Raw genomic sequence first — 26,916 nt, 5'->3', positions numbered from 1 at the left:
GCCTACCAAACCATTTATAAGATGAACTTCGTATTCCTTTTTTAACCAGGAAAACTAACAATAAGTATGCCCTGAATTAAGCAATAGGCTCAAAAGGCCTTTGTATGAATGTAAATTACAACCTAAGACCTCCAAGTTTTAATTCATTGTTCTGTTGCTGGGATGTTCCAAACCTTCCAATCCATTGTAGTTGCTTAGGAAGACATTTTTTATGCTTACGTACTATAATAATGGCTAGTGCTCAGAAATTGCAAAACATTTAAAATGTAATAATCAAGTACCTGTTAAATCTTTTGTCATATGAATGCTGAATGTATGTATTTTTCAGCCTAATCAAGACCTATATAATTTTTTAAACCATTGTTGTGATTTGGGAATCTGAAAGATGAGTGCAAAGCAAACACAGAATCTTTTCTTTTGTGTGGAGTTATGTGTAGGGAGGAGGAAGAGCAAACAGGAGGTAATAATTAACAACATGAAATACTTACGTTATACATTATTGTACAAATGGATAGGAACTGCTGGAACCTAACTGTGTTGTTTTTGTTGTTACCTTGAGTAAGCTGCCTTCACTTATCCTTCATTTATGCCTTCACTTATCCTTCACTTCTTCTCATCCCTTTCTGCTTCCTTACTTTTCTGGCTTCCAAACCCTGTGATTTCAGCACCTGATTCCATCTAACTCTTTAGCCCAGGACTCACCATTTCACCTCCTTCTTGACAGGGTACACCTGGACAGATCACTGGTTAGTTTACCCTCTATAATGCAACTTCCAAATAATTGCTCATTTAGCATCCCCATTTGCAGCTCTGGGGTATACAGCCAAGAGGTCTCAGGATGCATTCACAGTTCCAGCCCTGGATGGCCAACTACTAAAAAATGTACTTACCTTTCCTACCATAGTCTCACCAACCAACATAATTTCCTTTGTATCCAATCAAACAGCCTGGATTGTATCTGACTTTGTACTTATTTGCTAGGTGATCTTAGGCAATCCCTTCTCCTCCCTGGGTCTTAGCTGACCTCATCTGCAAAATGAGGGTGTTAGAAAAAATACCAGCTAACATCCCATCTTCTGCAATAGCCTTTGCCCTCTCATTTAAATCATGTGTATTTTTACTCTTATTCTTTCATCCCCCCACTGTTTTCCTTCACAGAAGACTGTATTTGCTATGGTGTATTTACTGAACTCTGGCTGTTCATGGACAGTCTCTTTTACCTCACTACCACTCTTATGAATAAAAGAAACACATTTACGTTTTACCACAATTGTATTCCCAGAACCTAAAAAAGAACTCAGAACTTGTTAAGCGTGCAATAAATATCCACCACAAACACTCAATGGGAAAAAGATGGTCTCTTCAACAAATAGTACTGGAAACTGGATAACCACATACAGAAAAAAATGAAACTGGAGCCCTACCTTATACCATTCACAAAAATGCACTCAAAAAGATTAAAGACTTAAACGTAAGACCTGATACCTTAAAACTCCTACATGACAACACAAGAAAAATCTCCTTGAAATTGGTCTTGACAGTGACTTTTTGGAGATGACACCAAAAGCACAAGCAACAAAAGAAAAAATCAACAAGTGGGACTACATCAAACTAAGAAGCTGCTTTACATCAGAAAAAAAAAATCAACACAATGAAAAGGCAACCTACAGAATGGGAAGGAGTATTTGCAAACCATACCTCAGATAAGGAGTACGTATCGAAAATATATAAAGAACACACAAGCTCAACAACAAAAACACATAATTGAAAAATTAGCAGAGAAACTGAATACACATTTTTCCAAAGAAGACATCCAAATGGTCAACAGTTACATGCAAATATGTTCAACATTATTAATCATCAGGGCAATGCAAATCAAAACCACAATGAGATGTATCTCACACCTATTAGAATGGCTGTCATCAAGAGAACGAGAGATAAATGTTGAGGACGTAGAAGAAAAAAGAACCATTATACACCATTGGTGGAACTGTAAATTGGTGCAGGCACTAAAGAAAGCAGTATAGAGGTTCTTTAAAAAATTAAAAATACAAACGCCATATAATCCAGCAACCTTACTTCTGGTATGTGTGTGTGTGTGTGTGTGTGTGTGTGTGTGTGTGTGTGTATGTATATGTATATATATATATATATATATATATATATATATATATATATATATCTCCAAAGGAAATAAAAACAGAATATTAAAAAGATATCTGCATCAATCAACGTGATACATCACATTAACAAAAAAAAAGAGAAGAACCATATGATCCTGTCAATCGATGCAGAAAAGGCCTTCGACAAAATCCAGCACCCTTTCTTAATAAAAACCCTTGAGAAAGTCGGGATAGAAGGAACATACTTAAAGATCATAAAAGCCATTTATGAAAAGCCCACAGCTAACATCATCCTCAACGGGGAAAAACTGAGAGCTTTTTCCCTGAGATCAGGAACACGACAAGGATGCCCACTCTCACCGCTGCTGTTTAACATAGTGCTGGAAGTTCTAGCATCAGCAATCAGACAACAAAAGGAAATCAAAGGCATCAAAATTGGCAAAGATGAAGTCAAGCTTTCGCTTTTTGCAGATGACATGATATTATACATGGAAAATCCGATAGACTCCACCAAAAGTCTGCTAGAACTGATACAGGAATTCAGCAAAGTTGCAGGATACAAAATCAATGTACAGAAATCAGTTGCATTCTTATACACTAACAATGAAGCAACAGAAAGACAAATAAAGAAACTGATCCCATTCACAATTGCACCAAGAAGCATAAAATACCTAGGAATAAATCTAACCAAAGATGTAAAGGATCTGTATGCTGAAAATTATAGAAAGCTTATGAAGGAAATTGAAGAAGATTTAAAGAAATGGAAAGACATTCCCTGCTCATGGATTGGAAAAATAAATATTGTCAAAATGTCAATACTACCCAAAGCTATCTACACATTCAATGCAATCCCAATCAAAATTGCACCAGCATTCTTCTCGAAACTAGAACAAGCAATCCTAAAATTCATATGGAACCACAAAAGGCCCCGAATAGCCAAAGGAATTTTGAAGAAGAAGACCAAAGCAGGAGGCATCCCAATCCCAGACTTTAGCCTCTACTACAAAGCTGTCATCATCAAGACAGCATGGTATTGGCACCAAAACAGACACATAGACCAATGGAATAGAATAGAAACCCCAGAACTAGACCCACAAATGTATGGCCAACTCATCTTTGACAAAGCAGGAAAGAACATCCAATGGAAAAAAGACAGCCTCTTTAACAAATGGTGCTGGGAGAACTGGACAGCAACATGCAGAAGGTTGAAACTAGACCACTTTCTCACACCATTCACAAAAATAAACTCAAAATGGATAAAGGACCTAAATGTGAGACAGGAAACCATCAAAACCTTAGAGGAGAAAGCAGGAAAAGACCTCTCTGACCTCAGCCGTAGCAATCTCTTACTCGACACATCCCCAAAGGCAAGGGAATTAAAAGCAAAAGTGAATTACTGGGACCTTATGAAGATAAAAAGCTTCTGCACAGCCAAGGAAACAACCAACAAAACTAAAAGGCAACCAACGGAATGGGAAAAGATATTCGCAAATGACATATCGGACAAAGGGCTAGTATCCAAAATCTATAAAGAGCTCACCAAACTCCACACCCAAAAAACAAATAACCCAGTGAAGAAATGGGCAGAAAACATGAATAGACACTTCTCTAAAGAAGACATCCGGATGGCCAACAGGCACATGAAAAGATGTTCAGCGTCGCTCCTTATCAGGGAAATACAAATCAAAACCACACTCAGGTATCACCTCACGCCAGTCAGAGTGGCCAAAATGAACAAATCAGGAGACTATAGATGCTGGAGAGGATGTGGAGAAACGGGAACCCTCTTGCACTGTTGGTGGGAATGCAAATTGGTGCAGCCGCTCTGGAAAGCAGTGTGGAGGTTCCTCAGAAAATTAAAAATAGACCTACCCTATGACCCAGCAATAGCACTGCTAGGAATTTATCCAAGGGATACAGGAGCACTGATGCATAGGGCCACGTGTACCCCAATGTTCATAGCAGCACTCTCAACAATAGCCAAATTATGGAAAGAGCCTAAATGTCCATCAACTGATGAATGGATAAAGAAATTGTGGTTTATATACACAATGGAATATTACGTGGCAATGAGAAAAAATGAAATATGGCCTTTTGTAGCAACGTGGATGGAACTGGAGAGTGTGATGCTAAGTGAAATAAGCCATACAGAGAAAGACAGATACCATATGGTTTCACTCTTATGTGGATCCTGAGAAACTTCACAGGAACCCATGGGGGAGGGGAAGGAAAAAAAAAAAAAAGAGGTTAGAATGGGAGAGAGCCAAAGCATAAGAGACTTAAAAACTGAGAACAAACTGAGGGTTGATGGGGGGTGGGAGGGAGGAGAGGGTGGGTGATGGGTATTGAGGAGGGCACCTTTTGGGATGAGCACTGGGTGTTGTATGGAAACCAATTTGTCAATAAATTTCATAAAAAAAAAAAAAAAAAAAAAGAATTACAAAAATGTAAAAAAAAAAAAAAATAAATAAAACGTCAGCTCTATAAGGTCAAAAAAAAAAAAAAAAAAAGATATCTGCAATCTGTTATTAAAGAATTATTCACAATAGCCAATATATGGAAACAACCTAAGTATCCATCAACAGATGAATGAATAAAGACAACATAGTATACACATACTGCGCGCACACACACACACACACACACACACACACACACACTGGAATATTATTCAGTCACGAGGAAGAAGGAAATCCTGCCATTTGGGACATGGATGGAAGCTGAAGGCATTATGCTTAATGAGATTAGCCAGATGGAGAAAGATATGTATTATTTATCATTTAAATGTAGAATCTAAAAAAGCCACCTCATAGGAACACAGATTAGATTGTGGCTACCAAGGGGCATCTGGATGGCTCAATCAGTTAAGCATCCGACTCTTGATTCTGGCTTATCATGATCTGTGGTTTGTGAGTTCAAGCCCCGAGTCAGGCTCCATGCGGTTAGCATGGAGCCTGCTTGGGATTCTCTCTCCCTTTCTCTGCCTCTCCTCAGCTCACACACACATGCAGCTTGCTCTCCCTGTCTCAAAATAAACTTAAGAAAAAAAAGAGACTGTGGTTACCAAAGGGTGTGGGGGTGGGGGAAAGAGGTGTTGGGGAGATGTTGTTTAAGGTATAAACTTGCAACTAGAAAATAAGTTCTGGATATATAATGTACAATGCAGTGACTATAATCAATAATGTTGTATTATTTACCTCAAGATTGTTAAAAGATCTTAAAAGGTCTCAAAAAAAAGAAGAAATGATAATTATGTGATGTAAGAGAGGTGTTAGCTACAACTACAATGGTAATCATATTGCAACTGTACAAATGTATCAAATCAATAGGTTGAATAAACTTACACAATGTTGTAGATAAATTATATCCCAATTAAAAATATATATATTCAATAAATTTTTTGTACAAATTATTTACTGATATTAAGAGTACCATTTTTAAGAACCCCATTGTAGAAATAAATCCCAATGGGTATACTTCTCTATAATATTCTTAGGAAGAAGGCAATTGCTAGTAATTAATGTAAGATTTATCTAACGTCTGAACTCATGGAACTGTGTGGTGTAGCAGAGAGGACTTTATTTGGGGACATCAGTATACCCACTAAAAAGACACCAATCACCATCAGAAAGCAAGAAACCATTGGATGAAGATACGCCCTGGTTCTGTAACTTTATCACAATTACTTCCTCATATCCACAATTTACTATTTATATGCTTATTTATTACAGACCTCTGGTGCACAGAATTAATCGTAATCCTTCGTTAATGATACCCTGTTAGTATTCCATGCATGTCTGGTCAATTATTTTGATAATACAATTAACACCAATGATACTACCACCCAAAATAAAATTGTGTCTTAGTAATAACCTATATAAATAATAGTTCCCAAGCCCCTCTCTCTCTTGCCATCTCCCTCACTCTCCTCTACCTCAGGTGCCCATTCAATCCTTCATTTTTCGTGTGTCATTCACTGCCTTAAAATCAATTGATAGCCTCACTCTGTTATTACCAAAGATGTACAAAGACTAAAAACTTACTTTAGGGGAACTAATCTGATATGTAAATCAATTTTATAATCTTATAATTTCTACAGAGGTATGAAAAAGGCCTTTATGTGTTTATTTTCCAAGATGTTTAGCATAATGCTACTTATTTGAGCATTTTTATCCATAAACACTGCCACTAAAAGCATACCAGAAAACTGATAACCATGAAAGACTGTATTCTCTAAGAATAAAACAACAGGCATATAAAAAGCACATGTATTAAATATCTCTACATAGACAAGCCTCCTAACACACAAAAAGTCAAAGCAGCAATTTAAAAAAGGAAAGGAGGCAGGATGCTTAACAACTTCTTTGCCAAAAGGGTAAAGAACAAGTGGGCAACATAAAACAGGCACAAGTAGATCTGGAATCACTCAGCCAAAGGCAAATAACACTTCAGGTCAACAGCACAAAGCAAACCATTGCTTCTAACAATACACTGAGTAAATGATGTAGATTTTGGTGACACAATGTCAGCAGTATATGAGCTGAAGTTCTGTTTAGTGTCCTGTCCCTAAAATAAGGGAAGTTGTCACAGTTTTACGAATAATGGACTAGGTTTGATGATGCCAGGGTGGCTCAGTCAGTTAAGCATCTGATTCTTGATTTTGGCTCAGGTCATGACCTCATGGTTCCAGGGATCAAGCCCTGCATCAGATTCTGCGTGGTCAGTGTAAGAGCCTGCTTGAGATTCTCTCTCTCTCTCCCTGTATCTCTACCCCACCCCTGCTTGTTTGTGTGCATTCATACATGAGTTCTCCCTCTCAAAAATAAATAAATAAGTATGGGGATAAAAAGAATAATGGACCTAAGTTAGCTAAAAACTCAAGTGATGAACAAAGAATTTATCTACTATTCATAATGAATTCTTAAGTAAAATAATGGTAAAATCAATAAATAGTACAATCTCACAAATGGAAATAAAATTACATTAAGCAATACTTTTATCAGACAGTAAAGAACGTTTTAAAACTCTTCAAAATCCTTGACACATATTTTTAAATTTTTTTTAATGTTTATTTCTGAGAAAGAGAGAGAGCAAGCGAGCAAGGGAGCGAGCACAAGTCGTGGAGGGGCAGAGAGAGGGAGACACAGATTCTGAAGCAGGCTCCAGGGTCTGAGCTGTGAGCACAGAGGCCAACACAGGTCTCGAACTCATGAGCCGTGAGATCATGACCTGAGCCAAAGTTGGACGCTTAACCGACTGAGCCACCCAAGTGCCCCTTTGACACGTTTTTTAAAGACATCAAGATCTACATCTATTGTTAAATATTGTTGATACCTTATTTAATTCTTCTTTGGTGAGAGAAGCTAGTAGAGTCTTCCTGAATCTTCCTTCTTTGTACTTCTGAGTGATAAAGGTTTTTCTCTTTTCTACGGGTGAGTCCATGTGTAATTCTTCATCTTTTTGAAGATTACCAGCCCAAAAGTCATTTGCTCTTTTGTTTCCAATGACAATAAAGAGCTGAATTGTTAAAAAGTTATAAAACAGTATCAGTTCATAAAATGTATTTGAATCTGTAAAAACCTGACTCACAAATTAAAACACAACTTAGTATAAAATATGCAAAAACACATGAAAAACCCAAATCTTTCAGGAAGATGGAATGTGAAAGCAGATATTATTTCTATTTTAAATACAGCCTCATTGCTTTTAATAACAGTACAAGATTAGCTAGGAAAGAAATTGCAAGCAACCAAATTGCAGCAAAAGCATTATTATTTTTTGAAGCTCACATAGAGACAGATTCATTTAAAATGGCTGAGTAGGTGGGTTAATGTGGTCGAGAGTGGTGCTAAAATCCAGGAAGAAAATGGAAATGGGAGACAGAAAGTCAGATGAGCGCAGTTAATGACAGAGCATGGCCAAGAGAAAGAAAAGAAAATTCTGCCAAATGTTTTCATTCACTTTTCTAATATTTTATCCATGCTGGGTTAAAAAGAAAGAAAGAAAATTTTGGCTTAGAAATAAAAAAGCTGTCAAGCCTTTAAAAGTAGGTGTTACTATTAGATTCCTTGTACTTTTTATTTTTAAAGTAACTATCTCATTTAAGAAGCATTCTAAAAGTCGGAGTCAAAAGCTACCACTATCAGACTATAAGCCATTTTTACAGTGTGGTGAGAACATTCTCGCAGAGCTCCTAAAGTAACTCATGCCACTCCACTGCTAGATACTACCGGACCCCTGCTAACTACCACCACAGTTAAGTCAGACTTACCTCAATGAGTTCATTGCTCCAAATGCTGGCATCCATTTTCAGACTTCTAACCTTGGAATCTTTTGGTCCTAAAGATCTATGTTGTCCTGAAGTCAAAACACAATTGTACTTCTATTTTAATTTGTATGTAAATGTATTTTATTTTTTTTCAAAATGTCTATGTGTACACATATGTGTATATGTATATATCCTTTCAACTGAAAACACACCAATACCTACTTTCTTTCATGCCAACAGCATTAAGAGTAGTGGTGATAATTATACAGAAATCCCAACCACGATAAGGATAAAAGTAATCATCTTTATCACTACCTTGTGGTGGTATAAAACTACAGTTTTAAAACTACGTATATATCTGTACACCTAAATATGTGTGCATGTTTATGACGTGGCAATTCACTATCAATTACAGGTTACCAAAACCTTTTATGACAGGTGTGTTTAAATCACTTGTATGTGAACACAGATATCCTAAAAACAACAACAACAACAACAACTAGGTGTGTGGTCATAAAGGTCTTGGAGAAAACATCCTAAACTTTACTTTCCACCTCTACCAGGTACTGTTCTGGTCCTGGGAATTCAAAAGATGTATAAGAGTTGATATGTTCTCCACAGACCTATAAATAGTAATTACAGTAGAGTATAAGGGCAAGACCAGAGTTGAGTACAGGTTTCATTGAGAGAATATGGAGGAAGAGCACTACCTTAGCTCAAGCAAAGACTGAGACAGTTGCTGCAAGCCCTTAGTACTTTTTGTATATTACATATTACAACTCTAATAAACATATGTCTAAAAATCTTCAATGGATTCTTTATTCTATACTTATGCCTGATAGAGAATAAGAACTCAGCATTCTACTCTCATCGACTCAATTATCCTGTATAAATCATCATTACTGGGCACCTAAGAATGTGTCAGATGCTTTCTAGTCTGAGAAGGAACAAAGGTATTCAAGACACTGTCTTTATCTTAAGGATTGTTTGCCTCTGAGCATGAAAGCTCACACCTCTCTCTACATTAGGGAAGAGGTTCCTTTCCTCCTTTTGTTAAAATGGAAACTACTCAGAGCACAAGCTTCTAAAATCCCAAGGGTAGAAAGATGCATAGGTTTGCATTTATGAAGATGATCTAAAGGTAACACAGAAAAAAGTCAAGCTCAGAAAACATGCAGAAGAACTGGCAGGAACCCCTGGAGTAGTGAAGGCAAGAAATGACACAAACCGAGTTGAGGCAGCAGGAGGAGAAACAAAAGGGAGCACACATGTAGAGATCCTTCAATGATAAAAATGGATGGAACTTGGTGGGCTTTAAGGAAAGGGGAAGGGTCAGGAGGCTGACTGCAGGGTAGACAGTATTGCCTCTGACCAAGATGTGGAATATATGAGCATGCTCAGTATTATGTAATGAGTTGGGAAGCAATGACAGTTCCATTTTTTTAAATGTTTATTTATTTATTTTTGAGAGAGAGCGAGCATGAGCGAGGGAGGGGCAGAGCTAGAGGGAGACAGAGGATCCGAAGCAGGCTCCGCGCTGAGAGTGAGATCATGACTGGGCCATCCACGTGCCCTAAGAGATCCATTTTTAATGTGCTGTTTTTGAGCTATCCTGAGCAAATCCAAGAAGAGACTCCAGTAGATAGACCTAAGGGTATGGTGTTCAACAGAGTGAGAATCGCCCACTTACGAGTGAGTGCTGAATTTAAATGATAAATAACATCTTCAGGAACATCAGAGTGAAAGGCAATTGAAGATGTAACTGAAAGGAACACCTTTATCTTTGGAGCAGGCAAAGGAAAAGTAACGTGAAAAAAGGATAACCAGAGAATTAAGAACACACTAAGAGAAGATGGTATTTTGGAAGTTAAGGGAGGAGGGAAAGTCAGAGAGACAGTGGTCAAATACTGCAGTGTCTAACACTGCCAAGGTGACAATAAATAGAGGAACTTACCACATACAAACTGAGAGAGAAAATGCATTAATAAACATGGTGAGAATATTTTTACTGGACTACAGAGAAAAGAAAACTGATTACAGGATGAATAAAAAGCAGGAAGTGAAAGAAATGAAGAAAATCTGTGCAGAATTCTACTCTTGAAAGTTACCCTGTCTATGAAGGGGAAATGAGACAGAAAATAATACAAAGGAATGGAATGTTTTCCGGAAGCCAGCGTCAACAGGACAGACTTGCCTAACTCTATATGCCGAAACAAAAGAAACCATGGTTGCATCATTACAGAGAGGGAATAAGTGATGAGGTGAGGATCCTAAGGAGAGAAGAAGCAGCGGACATAAGTAGAAAGAATATCCTTGAACAAGACAGAAGCTCTCTTCCAATGAGCCTAGAGAACAAAAAAGGTTGGGGAAAAAATACAAAGTAGAGGGGGGATAGCTGATGCTTATTCTTATTGCTATTGATGTTAATTACATCCTGACAAAATCTTAGTGTGCTAAGAAATGTGGAAGCACAGAGCTCTCAAAAAGTACTAAGGGCTTGCAGCAACTGTCCCAGTCTTTGCTTGAGCTAAGGTAGCACTCTTCCTACATTTTCTTTCACTGAAACCTGTACTCAACTCTGATCGTGCCCTTATCATACTCTACTGAAATTACTATTTATAGATCTGTGGAGAACATAACAACTCTCACACATCTTTTGAATTCCCAGGACCAGCACAGTACCTGTTAGAGCTGGAAAGTAAAGTTTAGGATGTGGCTGACTTTTCCAAGACCTATATGACCACACACCTAAGCTATGTGTTAGGTGTTCACAACTGTGAACCCCCAAATACACTGAGCTCTCAGACTGTCTGTAAGTTATAATGTCACAATAGGATAACCAGTCATAGTACCATTTCCTCTCATAAACCTCAATACTCTTTGGAAATGCTTCTATATAAAAACTCTCATTAAAAGAGACACCAGATGTGGTATACCAAGTTTAGAGCTCAGAATGACCTTGATGTGAAATATACATCCTAAAAAATATAACTGAGGGAAAGATGGGCAAATCACACAAAGATGCACGTGTCTTCAGGGTACATTCTGAAACACACTCACCTTAAAATCTAAAAATGTCAACACTGTCTTTATACATTCCACACATGGTCCAGTAGGCGCACAAAATGATTACATGCTTAAAAATCAATTTCTACATCTAAGTCATGCATAAGAGAAGTTTGGAATGAGAAGATATTTCTAAATTTAATTTAAATGTAATAAGCTTTCTCTGTTTTTCTTTTTCCACAACTGTTAGCTGAAACACATTACATAGGACAATAAAGAGCATTCGGTGCCAATCTGCCACCCAACAGTGATGAGCATAACTTATCACTAATTACCTGCACACTTCTTACAGATGACAACACAGAGATTGATGGATGCCCAGTCAGGATCCGGGGCTTTGCAATCTGCACAGCTCCTGTTGGACTCATTGAACCAAATCTTCTCAGCTACTTCATAATCAGAGAGAGTTTCTGCTATCGATTGCTGCACAGCTTCAATCCACTCTTGTTTCTCTTTTTCAGACTCGGCTGTAAAGCTGCAACAATTAATGTTTCTGCATTATCGATCTCCCTTGTAAAGGCCAATTAAGCAGTATGTTCAGTTTGCATATTCATTTCACTCACAAATTAAACAGCAGCTGAAAAATATGCCTTCCAGGCAGCTGAATAGTCTTTTCTGTTAAAAATCATCTAATTTAAAAATCTACTTTTTTTCCTTTAACATCCCACATTGCTTATGAATCTGTTTACATATCTCAAACCAAAATGAACATGCACATTTTTCTGACCAGGATGTAAAAATTACCTTGTTAGGTCAAGAGCTTAACTTAAGAGGCCATGGTTCCTAAGCAGTGGTTATATAATAATCAATGAGAAACTGGCAGAGTTTCAGTGTTTCAGGACTATTGGATTATTTTGCCAGGAAACTGTTCCATGATAGTCTGAAACTAAATTATCAAAAACACCCACCAGAAATTTTGATTTTTTTTCAGTCTTAAAAATAGATTTTCTTTTTTAATTAGAAGAACATCCAGATGGCTTTAAGAAACTGAGAAATCAAAAAAGTTTTAAGTGATTACTATTCTAACAGAATTCTAACTCATTTTTAGTCATGTTCTGATTTATCCTAATTCTTAGTGTTTATTGGATACCTGAGTAAAAGGACAAAACAGTAAACACAGGCTCACTTTAAGAAACATTTGCTGAGTACCTACGACATGCCACAAAACGTGCTACAGGGCTCCAAACTCAGTCAATGACCTGCAAAATGTTCCACGTTAAAATTTTCTGTTCTGAAGATGAAAATGTTTTGAAATATAATGAAAACAACAGACTACTAACACAGTGCAAATAATCCATAAGGAAACTCAGTAGACTACATGGATATTTTTTTGAAGCACTTTCTGTTTCCATCATCAGTGTAATATTCATAAACTTCTTAGGTGGTTTCTACTTTATTACATAGAGGTTGGTCACAGCCAATAGTTGCTGGTACAGGATTCTAAAATCCTTGGAATGTCCTGAGTCATAAGTGCCTTTTGTAGGCTTGTGAGATCATTTGTCGTTGGAGGCGTAAATAGCTTCAGGATGGGAGCTGGTCAGGAGAAAGACCAAGGCAAGACCAAGAAGTGAGTAGGGACTTGGACCTTTCAGCTCAAACCAACTTAGAGAGGTGCTCGCAATTAAGTTAATCACCAAAGACGAAGGATTCAATCAATCATTCCTACAGAATGAAACCCCAATAATAACCCCTGAACAACAGAGTTCAGATGGGCTGGTGAACACAGTGAAGTGCTGAGAGGGTGGTGTGCCCAGGAAGGATGGAAGCTCTGCCATACTAACCCCCTGTACCCCACCCTGTGCAGCTCTCCCATTTGGAAGTCCCTGAGGTGCACTGTTTATAAGCAGCTAGTAATAATAATTACACTGCCTCTTGAGTTCTGTGAGCCATCCTAGCAAATTACTGAATCTGGCGCAGCAGGGGTCATGGGAGTCCAGATTATGGCCAAGATGGAAAGAAGTGTGGCTTAGTGGAGGGGCCCATCTCTTGTGACGAGTGTGAAGTGAGGGCAGCTCTGTGGGATTGAGCCCTCAATGCGTGGGGTCTAATGTTCAATCCTAGTAGCTGCTGTGAGAACAGTACTGAATTGTAGGACAACCACTTAGTATTTGGAGAAGTGGTTGGTGTGAGGAAAAACCCCACCACATATTTTGTGTCTTCTAGAAGTACTATGAGTAAAAACAGTTCACGCAATGTCTACATTTTCAGTTGAGGCTTGAATCTGCATATGTGAAAATGAAGTTTGTTATTCTTTAGGTGATTATTTTTTCCTCAAAATTTGAGCCAGTAGACAAATTCTGACAGATAAAATGAGTACCCGACATGGGAGTATTTTTGAAGTTGCTAAGTAATCACTAGTCTTTCAAAAGCCTCTGACAATTGCTTCTGACCTGCAAACTACCCTGTGATATGCTGATTATTTGTGACAAATGAATTAATGTGGTTGAGCTCACAGACACTGACTTATGCCTTTTCTGTGTACTAAAGCTATGGAATCATTATAGATTATTAAAACATATTAGGAACTTTTTATTCTTGTCTTATGAAGCAATTACAGGAATACCATAAAACAAATATATAATGAAATGTTAAAATATCTGATCAATAAGGGGTGCCTCGGTGGCTCAGTTAAGCATCTGACTCTTGATTTCAGCTCAGGTAATGGTCTAAGTGTTCATGGGACTGAGCCCCATTTTGGGCTCTGCACTGAGTGTGGAGCCTGTTTGGGAGTCTCTCCCTCCCTCCTTCTGCTTTTCCCCGATGCACGCTCGCTCGTGCACTCTCTCTCAAAATAAACATTATGTATATGTATTTGATCAATAAGTGCTATGAGATCCACCACCATCATTTTAAGCAAGAGTTCCTTTTAGGAAATCATTATGGAGCAAATTGTAATCAGAGATTGATTTTAAAAGAGGATTGCATTTGAGTAGGCTAAAAGAAGGTAAATAAAAATACAGCTTAAAAGCAATGTAATATTCTTTCTTTATTCCTTCAAAATGTGAAGGAATTTTTCATATATTGTTGATAAAAATTAATATACTTATCAAGTCTACTAAGAAAAAAGGTATTCAGAAAAGACTCAAATCTCATGAAATCAGTATCTTTGTAGGTTGTGTGATAATTCAGGTCACTTTTACAAGGTGTTTTTATATACTGGCTAACAAATTAGACAATAATGGAAAAGAACCAACATGATTTTATTAAGTGATCTATAAGGAATAAAACCACCACTAGCCATGTAAAAGTAGATCACCCAAGCTTTCTTGGGATAATACAAACAAAAACGTTTAAGTATAACTTACCTAAAACTCCTGTAAGGAGTGATTATTTCAAAAGACTGTTTTACAGTTCGGACCACTTGCTTTACATTTGCAACATTCATAGGAATTATGGTAATACCAAGTCCACTCCTAAAATCCTAGTTGGGAGAAAAACATTAACACATTATAAACGAACAAAATTATGGATTTGGAAAGTACCACTATATTCCTTAAAATCCAATAAATCCTACTAAATTTTACTACACATATATATGTGGAATTAAATAAATCATTAAAGATGGAATGACAGTGGTTTTAAGTAGGCACTCTAAATACATGATAACCCAGTGCCATTCTAAGCTGGATAGTTGGGCTACGGATCAAAGATGGGCTTCTTTCACATAAAACGTTAAACTGACCAGGACACAGATCTTGAACTACACATGCTTGCTTTCACAAGTTAGCCACTTTTTCATCTTTATCCTTTCAGAAAAGGAAACTAAGAGTTAACTAGTCCTTACCACATGCCTAGCAATTTTCTACTAGGGGAGTCAAATGGCACTCTGAGGTTGGTATAATTACTATTTATAAAAAAGAAGGGGAAGCCAAGGCCCAAAGAGATTAATGTCACATGTAGGGTGCAGCTAGCTGGACATGGTAGAAAGGGACTGAAACTCAAGCTGCCTGATTGGTCTTTCTTTGCTTTACTATGCGATGTTACCTGTGCTCTGTCACATTTTCTCCTCTACTCTCACAAAAAAGCATTACTTATTTTACAATTTTATCTCATTTCCAATATTTTATTATTTTCTTCCTCCTTCAATTAAATTCTTAAGCTCCTTTAATACTATTTTGGTATGAAAACTCTCATCTGTTCAATACCTACAGCTACTGTGTTCACTTTGTCTCACCAAAACTAGAAACTGTGCAAAAGGTTACAAAGTCTTCCCTCTAAAAGCATTAAAGTTTGAAATATTATCAAATCATAGGGTTTTGGAATTTGACTTATCACATTATCTCAACACTTTAAAAATATAATTATTCTCTACCTCAAAAGATTAGTTATCTATGTGAACAGGTTCAGATTAAATGTGCTCTGAATTCCTAAATTAAACCTGACTAGGAAAAATAGCCATACTAAAGAAAAACTAATATATATATATATATATATATATATATTTATGTGTGTATATATATATAAATATATATCTTATATATAAAATATATACATCTTATATATATATATATCTAATATATCTAATATTCAATATTAGATATATACATCTGTATATATAACCTATACAGAGAAGGCCTGTGATGTATTTTTTTCTATTATTTTGCAACAGTGTGTCTGTGCATCTGTGAGATATATATGTATATATGTATGAGATATATAGATATAGATATATAGATATAGATACATCTCACAGGCCTTCTCTGTATAGGTTAAAGTAAAAATACTATTTTCCCATCTTCCTTGCAAGCTAGGAGGGTAATATGTCTTAGTTTGGGTCAATAAAATATAAACAATTCCTGAGGTGGGGCTGGGGGGACAAATCTTGGAAGAAGAAACACTTTTACCCCACACCATTCCATCTTTCGTTGAAAATACATCTAGAAGCACAGAAGCCATTTTAGAACATTAGAATCCTTGAGAGGAAAAGCCTGAGGACAAATTCCTGTACCTGAGGACGCCAGGGTGAGAAAAAAGTAGGAAGACCTTGTTCCTTGGGGGCATCAGCTCTCTGCTGCCTATACCAAGAGATTTGTTAAAACAAACAAATCCCTATCTTGGCAATCCTTGGGGTTTTTGCCATTTGATACTAATGCAATCCTGACTGATAAAATAAGGGAAATAAAATAATGTTATAACAAATTGCCCCCACTTGTAAAAGTATCCAGAGTTTTCATTCATCAATTGCAGAAAAGCCTCTCTACATTTTTTTTTTAATTTTTTTTCAACGTTTATTTATTTTTGGGACAGAGAGAGACAGAGCATGAACGGGGGAGGGGCAGAGAGAGAGGGAGACACAGAATCAGAAACAGGCTCCAGGCTCTGAGCCATCAGCCCAGAGCCTGACGTGGGGCTCGAACTCACAGACCGCGAGATTGTGACCTGGCTGAAGTCGGACGCTTAACCGACTGCGCCACCCAGGCGCCCCTACATTTTTTTTTAAATGTGCAAGTGTTTAGTTAGAATAAGGAAATGACTCATTCATAAAACATACCATCAACTTGATTTTTTTTTTCTGATTAAAGTACAAACAGCTTATTCTATTAGAAAAAAACAAGTCAGAAATTGAATCAGTGATATAAAAGAAGATGCACAGACACGCTAAGTGTTGCAAAATAATTACAAAAATATACTTCCACTTCGTAAACTCATTTAAAAATCAGTACCTAATGTGATCTATATGGACAAGGGGAATCCAACTTTTCCAATCTGCTCTATTTTAAGAAGTTTCAGCATATAGGTTCAAGGTTATACTTATAATTAAAAAAAAAAAAAATTCTCAATTGTCCATACCAATTCTCCGGCTAGATAATGTAACTGTTGAAGAAACTCCCAAGGCAAGTGACTGAAAATTCAAATTCTCTTTTATAAATGAAGAAATAAAGTATGGGTAACAAGGTAAGATTTTTTTCATTACTGAAGTATAGTGGACGTACAACGTTACATTAGTTCCAGGCACGCACACACAGTGATTCCACCTCTCTGTAAGTTGTGTTCTGCTCACCACAAGTGTAGCTACCATCTTTCAGGCAAGGTAGGATATTTTTAAAACAGCTTTCTGGTGGCCCAACTTGATATAGGAGTTGATATATAGACTCTAGAACAGACTGCATGTCCTTCAAACAATTCTCCATAATGAAGAACTGACAAGAGCTGGATATGCCAAGTTATATTCTCTGATGAGGGCCTGGCTTGCAGGTACTGTGTGTTACTAAGGGCAGAGATACATACTCAAACCTTCCGACTAGCAGATGGCAAAACTGACCATGTTTTATGGAAACTGATGAGCCTCATCTAGGCTCCAGCTTGGATTGGTGGCCCCTCATTTCTACAAGCAAGGTGTGAAATGTCTATATCCATAAAACTGCAATTTCTGTTAAAATAAGAGAAGGTCAGCTCTAGACCCCAAATTTCTCCCAAGCAAGGCAAAGATGGGTTTTTAGGCTGGATAAAAATTGTAACCCATTTATCAGCTGTTGGCCATGGCCATATGGTTTTGAGTAATTAGAGTGTCCACTGAACTCACCGACACAAATGGACTGTAAAATGTACAGCAGAGTAACAAAATAAATGTCAGTGCTCTTGAGAGCTATTAAATATGAAACAACTGTTTTTCTTATTAAAAATATTTGTAAACTATAAGCCCTTTTTTCAGTCTATATTTAGAACGTATCTAATCCCTCAACACTCATCAAAACTACCCATGTTGATCTCTCCCTATGACCCTGAGATTCTGATCCACTGAATTAGAAAGCAGAGCTTAAGAATCTTCAGTTAAAAAGCAAAACTACAGGGGCGCCTGGGTGGTGCAGTTGGTTAAGCGTCCGACTTCAGCCAGGTCACGAGCTCGCGGTCCGTGAGTTCGAGCCCCCGCGTCGGGCTCTAGGCTGATGGCTCAGAGCCTGGAGCCTGTTTCCGATTCTGTGTCTCCCTCTCTCTCTGTCCCTCCCCCGTTCATGCTCTGTCTCTCTCTGTCCCAAAAATAAATAAATGTTGAAAAAAGCAAAACTACATCCCTATGATTCTCATATGCAGCCAATGTTGAGAAAACTGAATTAGACAGCAGAACCAGCTGTAGAATCTAGACAGCATAAGTCTGCAATATGTAAATATCAGGATATCAACAGTTCCCTCTGCCTTCCGTAGAGAAGAGGAAAAAAAATGCAATGATTATACAAAAATCATTTGAAATCATTATGACTACTGGTTAAAAATACCAGAACACAGTGACACATTGGTTTTTCAAGATCCTAGGTGTCCTGGGTAACCACCCCTGTGCTAATGTCTAGAGGATTCAGATTAATGTCTGAAGAATCAGACTTCATTAAGCATATACAGTACATTCCATAATTGGTTTAACATCTATTTGTGTAGTGCTCTGAAGCTTACTGAAAGCCATGAACCCTCATTTGATCTTGTAAATTATTCTGTGAAAAAGGCAGAGCAGATATAGCCATTTTTAAAATGGGAAAATTCGTCCTGGCAAAACAGCATTGAGGAAGTACTCAGTGAATGCCAGAAATCATGCTAAGTCCTGAGTCTGCACAAGAGCATAAGACAGGGTACCTACCTTTTGGAAGCTTATAGTCTAAGGAGGAAATGAGAAAGAACTGTAACAAGTGCATGACTATAAACACTGAATCCAGCCAATCTCTGAAAAGAGAGTTATGTTCATATGAGACTTTCCAAAGGAGGTGAACCTTGATGAAATAAATGACAAAACCTAGACCAGCTTGATCATGTATACCTCTCCTGCTTCAGTTCACTCATTTGCAAAATGTAGCAGTACTACACTTCATCAGTATGGTGAGGATAAAATCAATATGCTGAAAATGCTTAAAAGAACCCCAGGCACAGAGTAAGTGCTACACAGTCTGGTAAGCTACTGTTATATTATATTTCTACCTCTTGAATTTGAAACCAACTGACCATATTACCTATGAAAAAGTCAATTACAGTAAAATACACAAATTACTAGCAAACATATATAAATTTTTAAAAATGGGGTAGTGGCTGAGCGGCTCAGTTGATTAAGCATCTAACTTCGGCTCAGGTCACGGTCTCACAGTTCATGAGTTCAAGCCCCCCATCGGGCTCTGTACTGAAGCTCAGAGCCTGGAGCCTGCTTCAGATTCTGTCTCCTTCTCACTCTCTGACCCTCCCCAGCTTGTGCTCTGTCTCTGTCTCTGTCTGTCTCTCTCTCTCTCAAAAATAAATAAACATTAAAAAAAACGCTAAGGGTTGGGTGGAAGGCAGATGTTAAAAAATAAATTACCTATTAGCTACAATTGTCAGCCATATTCTCATGTTGAAAATTAGGCACAAGTCAGGGATAAGTCACACTTTTAACACTTAAAATGCTATAAAGTGGATGGAAAAAAAAAACAGGAGCATGAAAATTCAGAAGGAAATATTACTACAGAAAGCATAAGGCTAAAAACAGATTCTGGAGTAAACAATATCTTACGTTTAATTTGTGGTCATAGAATGTGGGATCTCAAAAAGCATGAATCCCACCACCAGTACTACCATGATGATGGCCATGTTTGGCAAAACAGATCTGGATACCTGCAAAGGTGGTCATGACCATGTAGGAGCCATGTGGGTCATGACCACTGGGAGTCAGACCTGGAGGAGAATCCTGGATAAGCCATTTATGGGCCATATGACTACTACCGAGTTATTTACCTACACTCCAATTTCCTTATTTATAAGGACACAGTAATATCTACCTTATACAGCATTATAATAAAAACTGAGTGAAATATAAATTTAGGGTCTAATACATCCAGACAATCTGTGAGTTCTAAATACAGAATTTGTCTTCAATTAAAGTATTTATTTACAGTGACAAAGTATTCACACTAATGATTCTATCCTATATACTCAGATTAGAATTAATGGTAAATAAGTTACCAAGATACTGAACTGGGTTATATGTGTGAATCTGTAGCACAAATGTGGTTAAAACTACATTTTAAAACTACACAGTGAAAGAGCAAACTACCAGTTTGATTCCTAAACAGAAAAGTTAAAGAAGGGTTTGTTAACCCCAAACTTGCTGAAACCTCAAACCTATATTTGGAGATACTGGATGCCAGGTTTCCATGCCAGAAATTTAAGAACTTGGTGCTTAAACATTTGTTGAAAACAGATGTGGCATTGTATGACACTGGCACCAAATTTCCGGGGAAACACCAGATGCAGAGTTTGGCCAGATACAAAACCCAGAGAATTTGAGGCCACCACCTACACCCTGCTGCTTCTTTCTGTGCCACTCAACCCACAGCCCTATGAGGTCGATTTAAATTCTATTAGAGTTTCATTCCCGTGCCAGACACCGGGAACATTATGTAGGGGGACGAGGGGGAATGAGTCTCTTGTTATACCCTGATTTGAGAATGTTTAATCAAGTGAATTTATATAGTTAGAACCTCAATGCCACAATTATCATTAAATGGATACACAAACTCACCAAGCAAGACATCTGGTTGTAATGAACTCACTAATACTGACATGATGCTCAAAAAAACTCATCACACACACAAAACATATATATATACATATATATATATATATATATATATATATATATGTATATATATATGTATGTATTTATATGGAACTGGCTGTCAGGACAACCTGATAAATGGAAACCAAAACCAACTATCTTAAATTTGCCTTACATCCATTTGCGGAAATTTCATTCAAACAGCAATACCGTGTATATAACTCTACATATGCTTCAGTGTATGTTCATATTTTATTATCTCATTTAAAATTTTAAATACTGGCCTACATACTATGTCCACATCATTTCAAGATAAATTCAAAAAATATATTCCAGAATACAGAAAACTCTATCAGCTTTGAAATAAAAAGCAGTTTAATTATATAAACAAAATTCCTACACAATAAAAAAGAATGTAAGGTAAGCCATAGCTCAGAAAAGTGGTTACAGAAAATGACATGATGATTAATGTATTTTTCATACGAAGAGCTTAAATAAATTATCAGAAAAGACAAAAAAAATCCCAATTAAAAAAATGGAGAAAGAAAATCAAGAGACAATTCACAGAAAATAACTTAAAAACAAAATTTAAGAAGAATGATAAGCTCTGGAGTCAAGAAAACAGCTGTAAAGAACCACAAATTCAACAAGCTTATTCTGCAAAATGTTTACTGGGTATCAGCTCCTGGCCTGAAACTCCTGAAGACACAGCAGTGAATAAACAATCACACAATTAATTTGAGAATATAAAAATTATAACATGTTTAAGGTTAAAATGAAACTGTTACCTAATTCATGCAGCTAATAGCATTTTAAATGCGAACAATTCTTTAGAAAAAGGTCATAAAAAAGAAAAGGCTACATACAGAAAGCTACCAGAAATCTCATTTATTTTTTTACCACTGTGTGTGTGCTACCCACACTGGAAGGTCAGATCCTAAACAGTAAGCATCTTCTGGTTTCCTACTGTACCCCTAGAGCCTAGAGTGGCACCCAGAAATGAGGTGTCCAATAAAAACCCATTTTGTAAAATGGATGAATATAGAAACACGGGGAAGTGTGGTATAACCTACACAATCTGAAACACCCAACTCATTTTATACAAAGTTGAAGTAACACTGCAAAAAAATTATCATAATTATAATACATTGCAGGCATGTAAAACATAAGCAGAGACAAGGAAGAGAATATTTGTAAAAATTAAACACTGCGTTTGTGAGATGATGTTAAATAAAGAAATGACATGTAATTTATGTGATAACAGCGCCACAGTGTTTTGCAACTGAGTAATTAGGTAGAGAATTTGTGTCTGCTTCTACTTTGCCAAACTCCTCTCTAACAAATGTTTTTACATATCTCTTCATAGTTCTTTTCTACTTTTTACAACCTGGCGGGGGGAAGGGGGTAGGGGGTTGTCTCAGAAATAAGATCCCCTAAGGCATTTCTCCTACTCAGTCCAGAGCTACTGCAAGTTCCAGCTCCTACAATCTGCTAATGAATGAAAGGGAGAGACAGAGGTAACAGAAAATAATGAACCTCTGAAGGGAGCAACCGGGAAAATGAAAAGTCCATGTTAATTCCATGGAGTTGAGACATGCCAGTGAAGGGTCCATGAGGGGATGGACCCTTGCCACCATCACACCACGTCTCTTAAAAAAGGCAATAATTATGATAGCCTGTTCTAATAGCTACTTTAACTTAGAAAATTTAAGGTACTGATTCCACAGATTAAGAAAAAGCGAAAGAATTACTGAAAATATATTTGTAGGGATGTTTGACATGGACTCTTAAGGATACGCTTTGGAAGCAGAGAGAAAGCTCTGGAAAGGGTTTAAAATAATCCACAAAATGAGAATACGTTTCCAGACAGAGTTCAAGGAACTTACGGGAAATAACAATTTCAAACTGTTTTCCAAACACTGTCCCTTTATGCTGACTTTGCAAATGGAGTTTACTCCACTAGATCATACTCTGGCAATAAAAGTCTACGTTAAGAAAAAGCAATTAAATGATATTGTAGGATTCATAAGATAAAAATTGTAATTTCATTTAAAATTTTGATTTTAGCAAAAATAAATACCAGTGCCTACAGTTCAAAACTATGCACAATAACAGTTTTTCAAATTTTCAAAATTCATTACCACTAATACTGATTATCTTAACATTCCACTTAAATGTTGGCACATTTCAAAATGTTCAATGAGAGGGGCGCCTGGGTGGCTCAGTCGGTTGAGCGTCCGACTTCAGCTCAGGTCACGATCTCGCAGTCTGTGAGTTCGAGCCCCACGTCAGGCTCTGGGCTGATGGCTCAGAGCCTGGAGCCTGCTTCCAATTCTGTGTCTCCCTCTCTCTCTGCCCCTCCCCCGTTCATGCTCTGTCTCTCTCTGTCTCAAAAATAAACAAATGTCACAAAAAATTTAAAAACAAAACAAACAAAAAAAACAAAAACAAAAACAAAATGTTCAATGAGAAAAGAGATATACTTCCAAATTAAAGTTAGTAACAAAAAGAAGTACAACAATACCAAGTTGAAGGATGATGAAGTACCCAATGTTGGTTGCAAGCTGTTTTTACACATTTTCCAATTCTAAAAATATCTTGTTCTCTTTACCTAGATGCTTATAACTTTTTAAAGGAAAAAAAAAAAAACCTCAGAAAAGTGTTTCACTGTGTGTAGTTTTTGGATCACATGTCACTGAACCACATGGGATGCCTTATACTGTGGATTCCAACATTCCATCCCCATAAATTCTAACTCTACAGTCTGGAATGAGACCAGATAGCTGGAATTTTAACACTCAACTTAAATAATGGCCTTAGAGACAGCAAGCCATCTCTCTTCTTTACATGACACCATTTAAACATAAAGACATTAACTTAATTATCTGAACCAATTAGTAGCAGAGAAAGAATGAAAACCCAGAACTGCTACTCTATCTCCTTTGCTCTAAATGAACGTTTCAGCTTCCTTTTAAATAATTCTTCAACATATTCTACCTTTCCACCTCTATCCACTGTTTACTCTCTCTGGAATGGCCTCCTGAGTAAATTATGGTAACTATGTATAAATAGAGGCAAGAAAAATAAAAATAGTTCATATGTTAGGGTAGTGTAGGTCAATTTTCCTTTTTTTTTTATTCCATTCATACTGTAAGTTATGTGGGCAATAAATTCACTATTTTAAAAGTTTAAAAATGAAAATAATTTAGCTTTGATGCATGTAATCGAATTAGATCCAATGCAGATTTAGATACATAAGTTCAAAGCTAACACGTCTTACTTTTTATTTTTTAAAAATTTTTTTTAATGTTTGTTTATTTTTGAGACAGAGAGAGGCAGAGCATGAATGGGGGAGGGTCAGAGAGAGAGGGAGACACAGAATCCGAAGCAGGCTCCAGGCTCTGAACACAGGCTCTGAGCCTCGGCTCAGAGCCCGACGCAGGGCTCGAACCCACAGACCGTGAGATCATGACCTGAGCCGAAGTCGGACGCTCAACCGACTGAGCCACCCAGGCGCCCCTATTTTTTTTATTTTTAATATAGAATTAAAATTGACATATATTAGGTTCATGTGTAACACTTGTACATTTTTATAAGTAGATTTTTTTTCCATATTAAAAAAAAAAACAAGATTACTTACTGTGTTGTATACTTAAAACTTTCAGAAGGTGCATTGAAACAATTAACTTTTAGTACTTTTCCTAAATGCAAGCTTTAGTAAAGCCCTCTGCATTCAGGAGAAAGCCTCCCCATTTAGCACATCACCCAAGTTCTTCACACAATCTATTCAACTATGTGAAAAAACCAATGGGCAACTTTCTCCAAGAGAGAAAAGGATACACCAGGATGTAAACGCAGATAAAATTGGAATGGTAAGTGAGGGCCTAAACATAGAAGGCCTTCCTTGATTTGTCCATCCAGTCTTGAGCCACTTAGTTCTTTAAGACTTGACTCAAGATCAGGTCCCTTAATACCCAGCTCTATACATCATGATGCAACTTTTTAAAAATAACATATACACAAGCAACAGTATGCACTTTTTAAAGGTACATATAAAGACACGTTAATGCATAGAAAAGGAACTGAAATATACATAACTGAAAATAGGTGTATGTCTCAAAAGATGAGGAGGGGGTCCAGCATTAATGCTTTCATTTTTAAGAATATACTCATTACTTGCGTACGTGGAAGTGTTTCTAATCTTGAGACTTCATTAGATGCCTTTTTTGTACTTCTCTGTAACTTCTGCATGAGACTAATAAAGCACTGGGCTCCCTATCCATCAAAAACGCTAGTACTGTCTAACTTTTCCTCCTGGAAGACAGGACATGTGTCCTCAGCAAGTGCACGCCTTGCAGACTACCTCACCTGGTAGAATGTGTACTGAATGCACACTCTGAACCTTCTAAGCAACTAAGTTTTTCAAAGAAAAAAGCTTAGTCTATTTCTAAAAGGTCATAGGCCAGAAATGGTCTTTTCTACATACACTTTAAAAAAGTTTGGTATAATGGCTAAGACGCTAGACTTAGAGTCATACAGTTCTGGTTTTGTTATGCATGAAGATCTGCAATCCTTACTCAATCCTCATTTTCCTCATCTATAAAACACGGAAGAGAATATCTTCCTCCTATATTTGTAGGCAAGATTAAAAGGAAATGTTTATAAATTAATTAGCACAATCACTGGTACTCACCAGAGGCCAGTCATTATTGTGTTTTTTATGCTCAATTGCTAATATTAAAGCAATAATTTCATACAACTTCTTTCTAATAGAGAAAGTTAATAAAACTTTCAAAAAACATCTACTTTAGGAGAATAACATATACCCACACAATCTAGCTAATGGGAAGTGATGAAACTAATATCTGAAGTCCATCAACTCTGTGCAAGTAAAAAATGAATACCTCAATTAATCTGGCAGAGGAACTTCCATACCAATAAATGCAAATTATGCATTTTTAAACTTGATTCCAATGAGAAAAGTTTTAATCATCTTCACAGACAGAAAATGTTCATATTAAGTTCATACACATTATAAGCTGTACATCACTATTCTTGAGGAAGATGCTAACTATCCAAGTTATTAATACGCCAACAGTGCTCAATGATGCCTTCCACAGTTAACTGGCTAAGAAATCTTATCCAAAACATATAATGAATAAGACCGTGCTGAAGTTCAGAAGATGCCTTAAAGATCTATAGTTAATTTCTTAAAACTACCATTTGTTTTGAGTTTCTATCTCTATTTTTTGTTATGAAAACAACATTTATATCCCAGCTTTCATAACCCATTATGATGTATCACAAAATGAGTTCGTCTTAGATCAGATATACAAAGCACACTGTGTAATTCCACAAATTACTAAGCTAATATATTTTGGGCTAAAAGATTAAGAACTCATTCCACAAAAGGAGTATTTTCCTATACATATTGAACACCAGGTATGTCAGAGAAAGGGAAGTCTACCGAATCAAAGTTAACCGAATTTGTTAGAACTATAACATCAGTCTCCTCAAAACAGTTAACTTCTCTATTAAGTCCTTCTATATTACCTAAACTCAGTAAGTCAACGACTCAAGCCTATTTTATATGTGGCATGTGTGTGTATGTATGTATGTGCATATATGAACCATTTGCCTACAGTAAATTATCTCCTCTGCAAGCAACATATCTGCTCAAAAAAATAAATAAAAATGCTGGAAACTCAAGAAAATATATCACCTGTGCCTACTCTTAAAATTTTCTAGCATAAAAGAAACAACAGGTGCAGAACTGAGCCTATTTCATCAACAGCTGAATGGTTAATTGGTTCTTAATTAATTATTATCTCACGTAGTTTTATAACATTACTTCAGGTAAGGAATACTCTTCAAAAATTATTTTCAATGACTTTGTCAGTCTCTTAAAAAGATGATGCCTAGCCTCAAATTTGATGTAGATTACGTTCCTG

At 36.7% G+C, this 26,916-nt stretch overlaps 1 protein-coding gene across 5 annotated transcripts in view; it reads right to left on the bottom strand.

Moving 5' to 3' along the window:
- The window catches only part of ARAP2 (ArfGAP with RhoGAP domain, ankyrin repeat and PH domain 2), a 209,698-nt gene that overhangs the window by 107,893 nt on the left and 74,889 nt on the right, over nt 1-26,916 (bottom strand). For all 5 annotated transcript variants that reach the window (XM_047855319.1, XM_047855320.1, XM_047855318.1 and 2 more), the window contains exons 10-13: nt 14,763-14,878; nt 11,733-11,932; nt 8,395-8,480; nt 7,458-7,640 (exon numbers count right to left, since the gene is read on the bottom strand). In XM_047855319.1, coding sequence (XP_047711275.1) covers nt 7,458-7,640; nt 8,395-8,480; nt 11,733-11,932; nt 14,763-14,878 — 585 coding nt within the window. The remainder of the gene's footprint in view (nt 1-7,457; nt 7,641-8,394; nt 8,481-11,732; nt 11,933-14,762; nt 14,879-26,916) is intronic.

This window comes from Prionailurus viverrinus, chromosome B1 (genome assembly GCF_022837055.1).
Source record: "Prionailurus viverrinus isolate Anna chromosome B1, UM_Priviv_1.0, whole genome shotgun sequence".
In the NCBI taxonomy this organism is placed as follows: Eukaryota; Metazoa; Chordata; class Mammalia; order Carnivora; family Felidae; genus Prionailurus; species Prionailurus viverrinus.
This window is presented reverse-complemented; position numbering and strand designations above follow the sequence as displayed.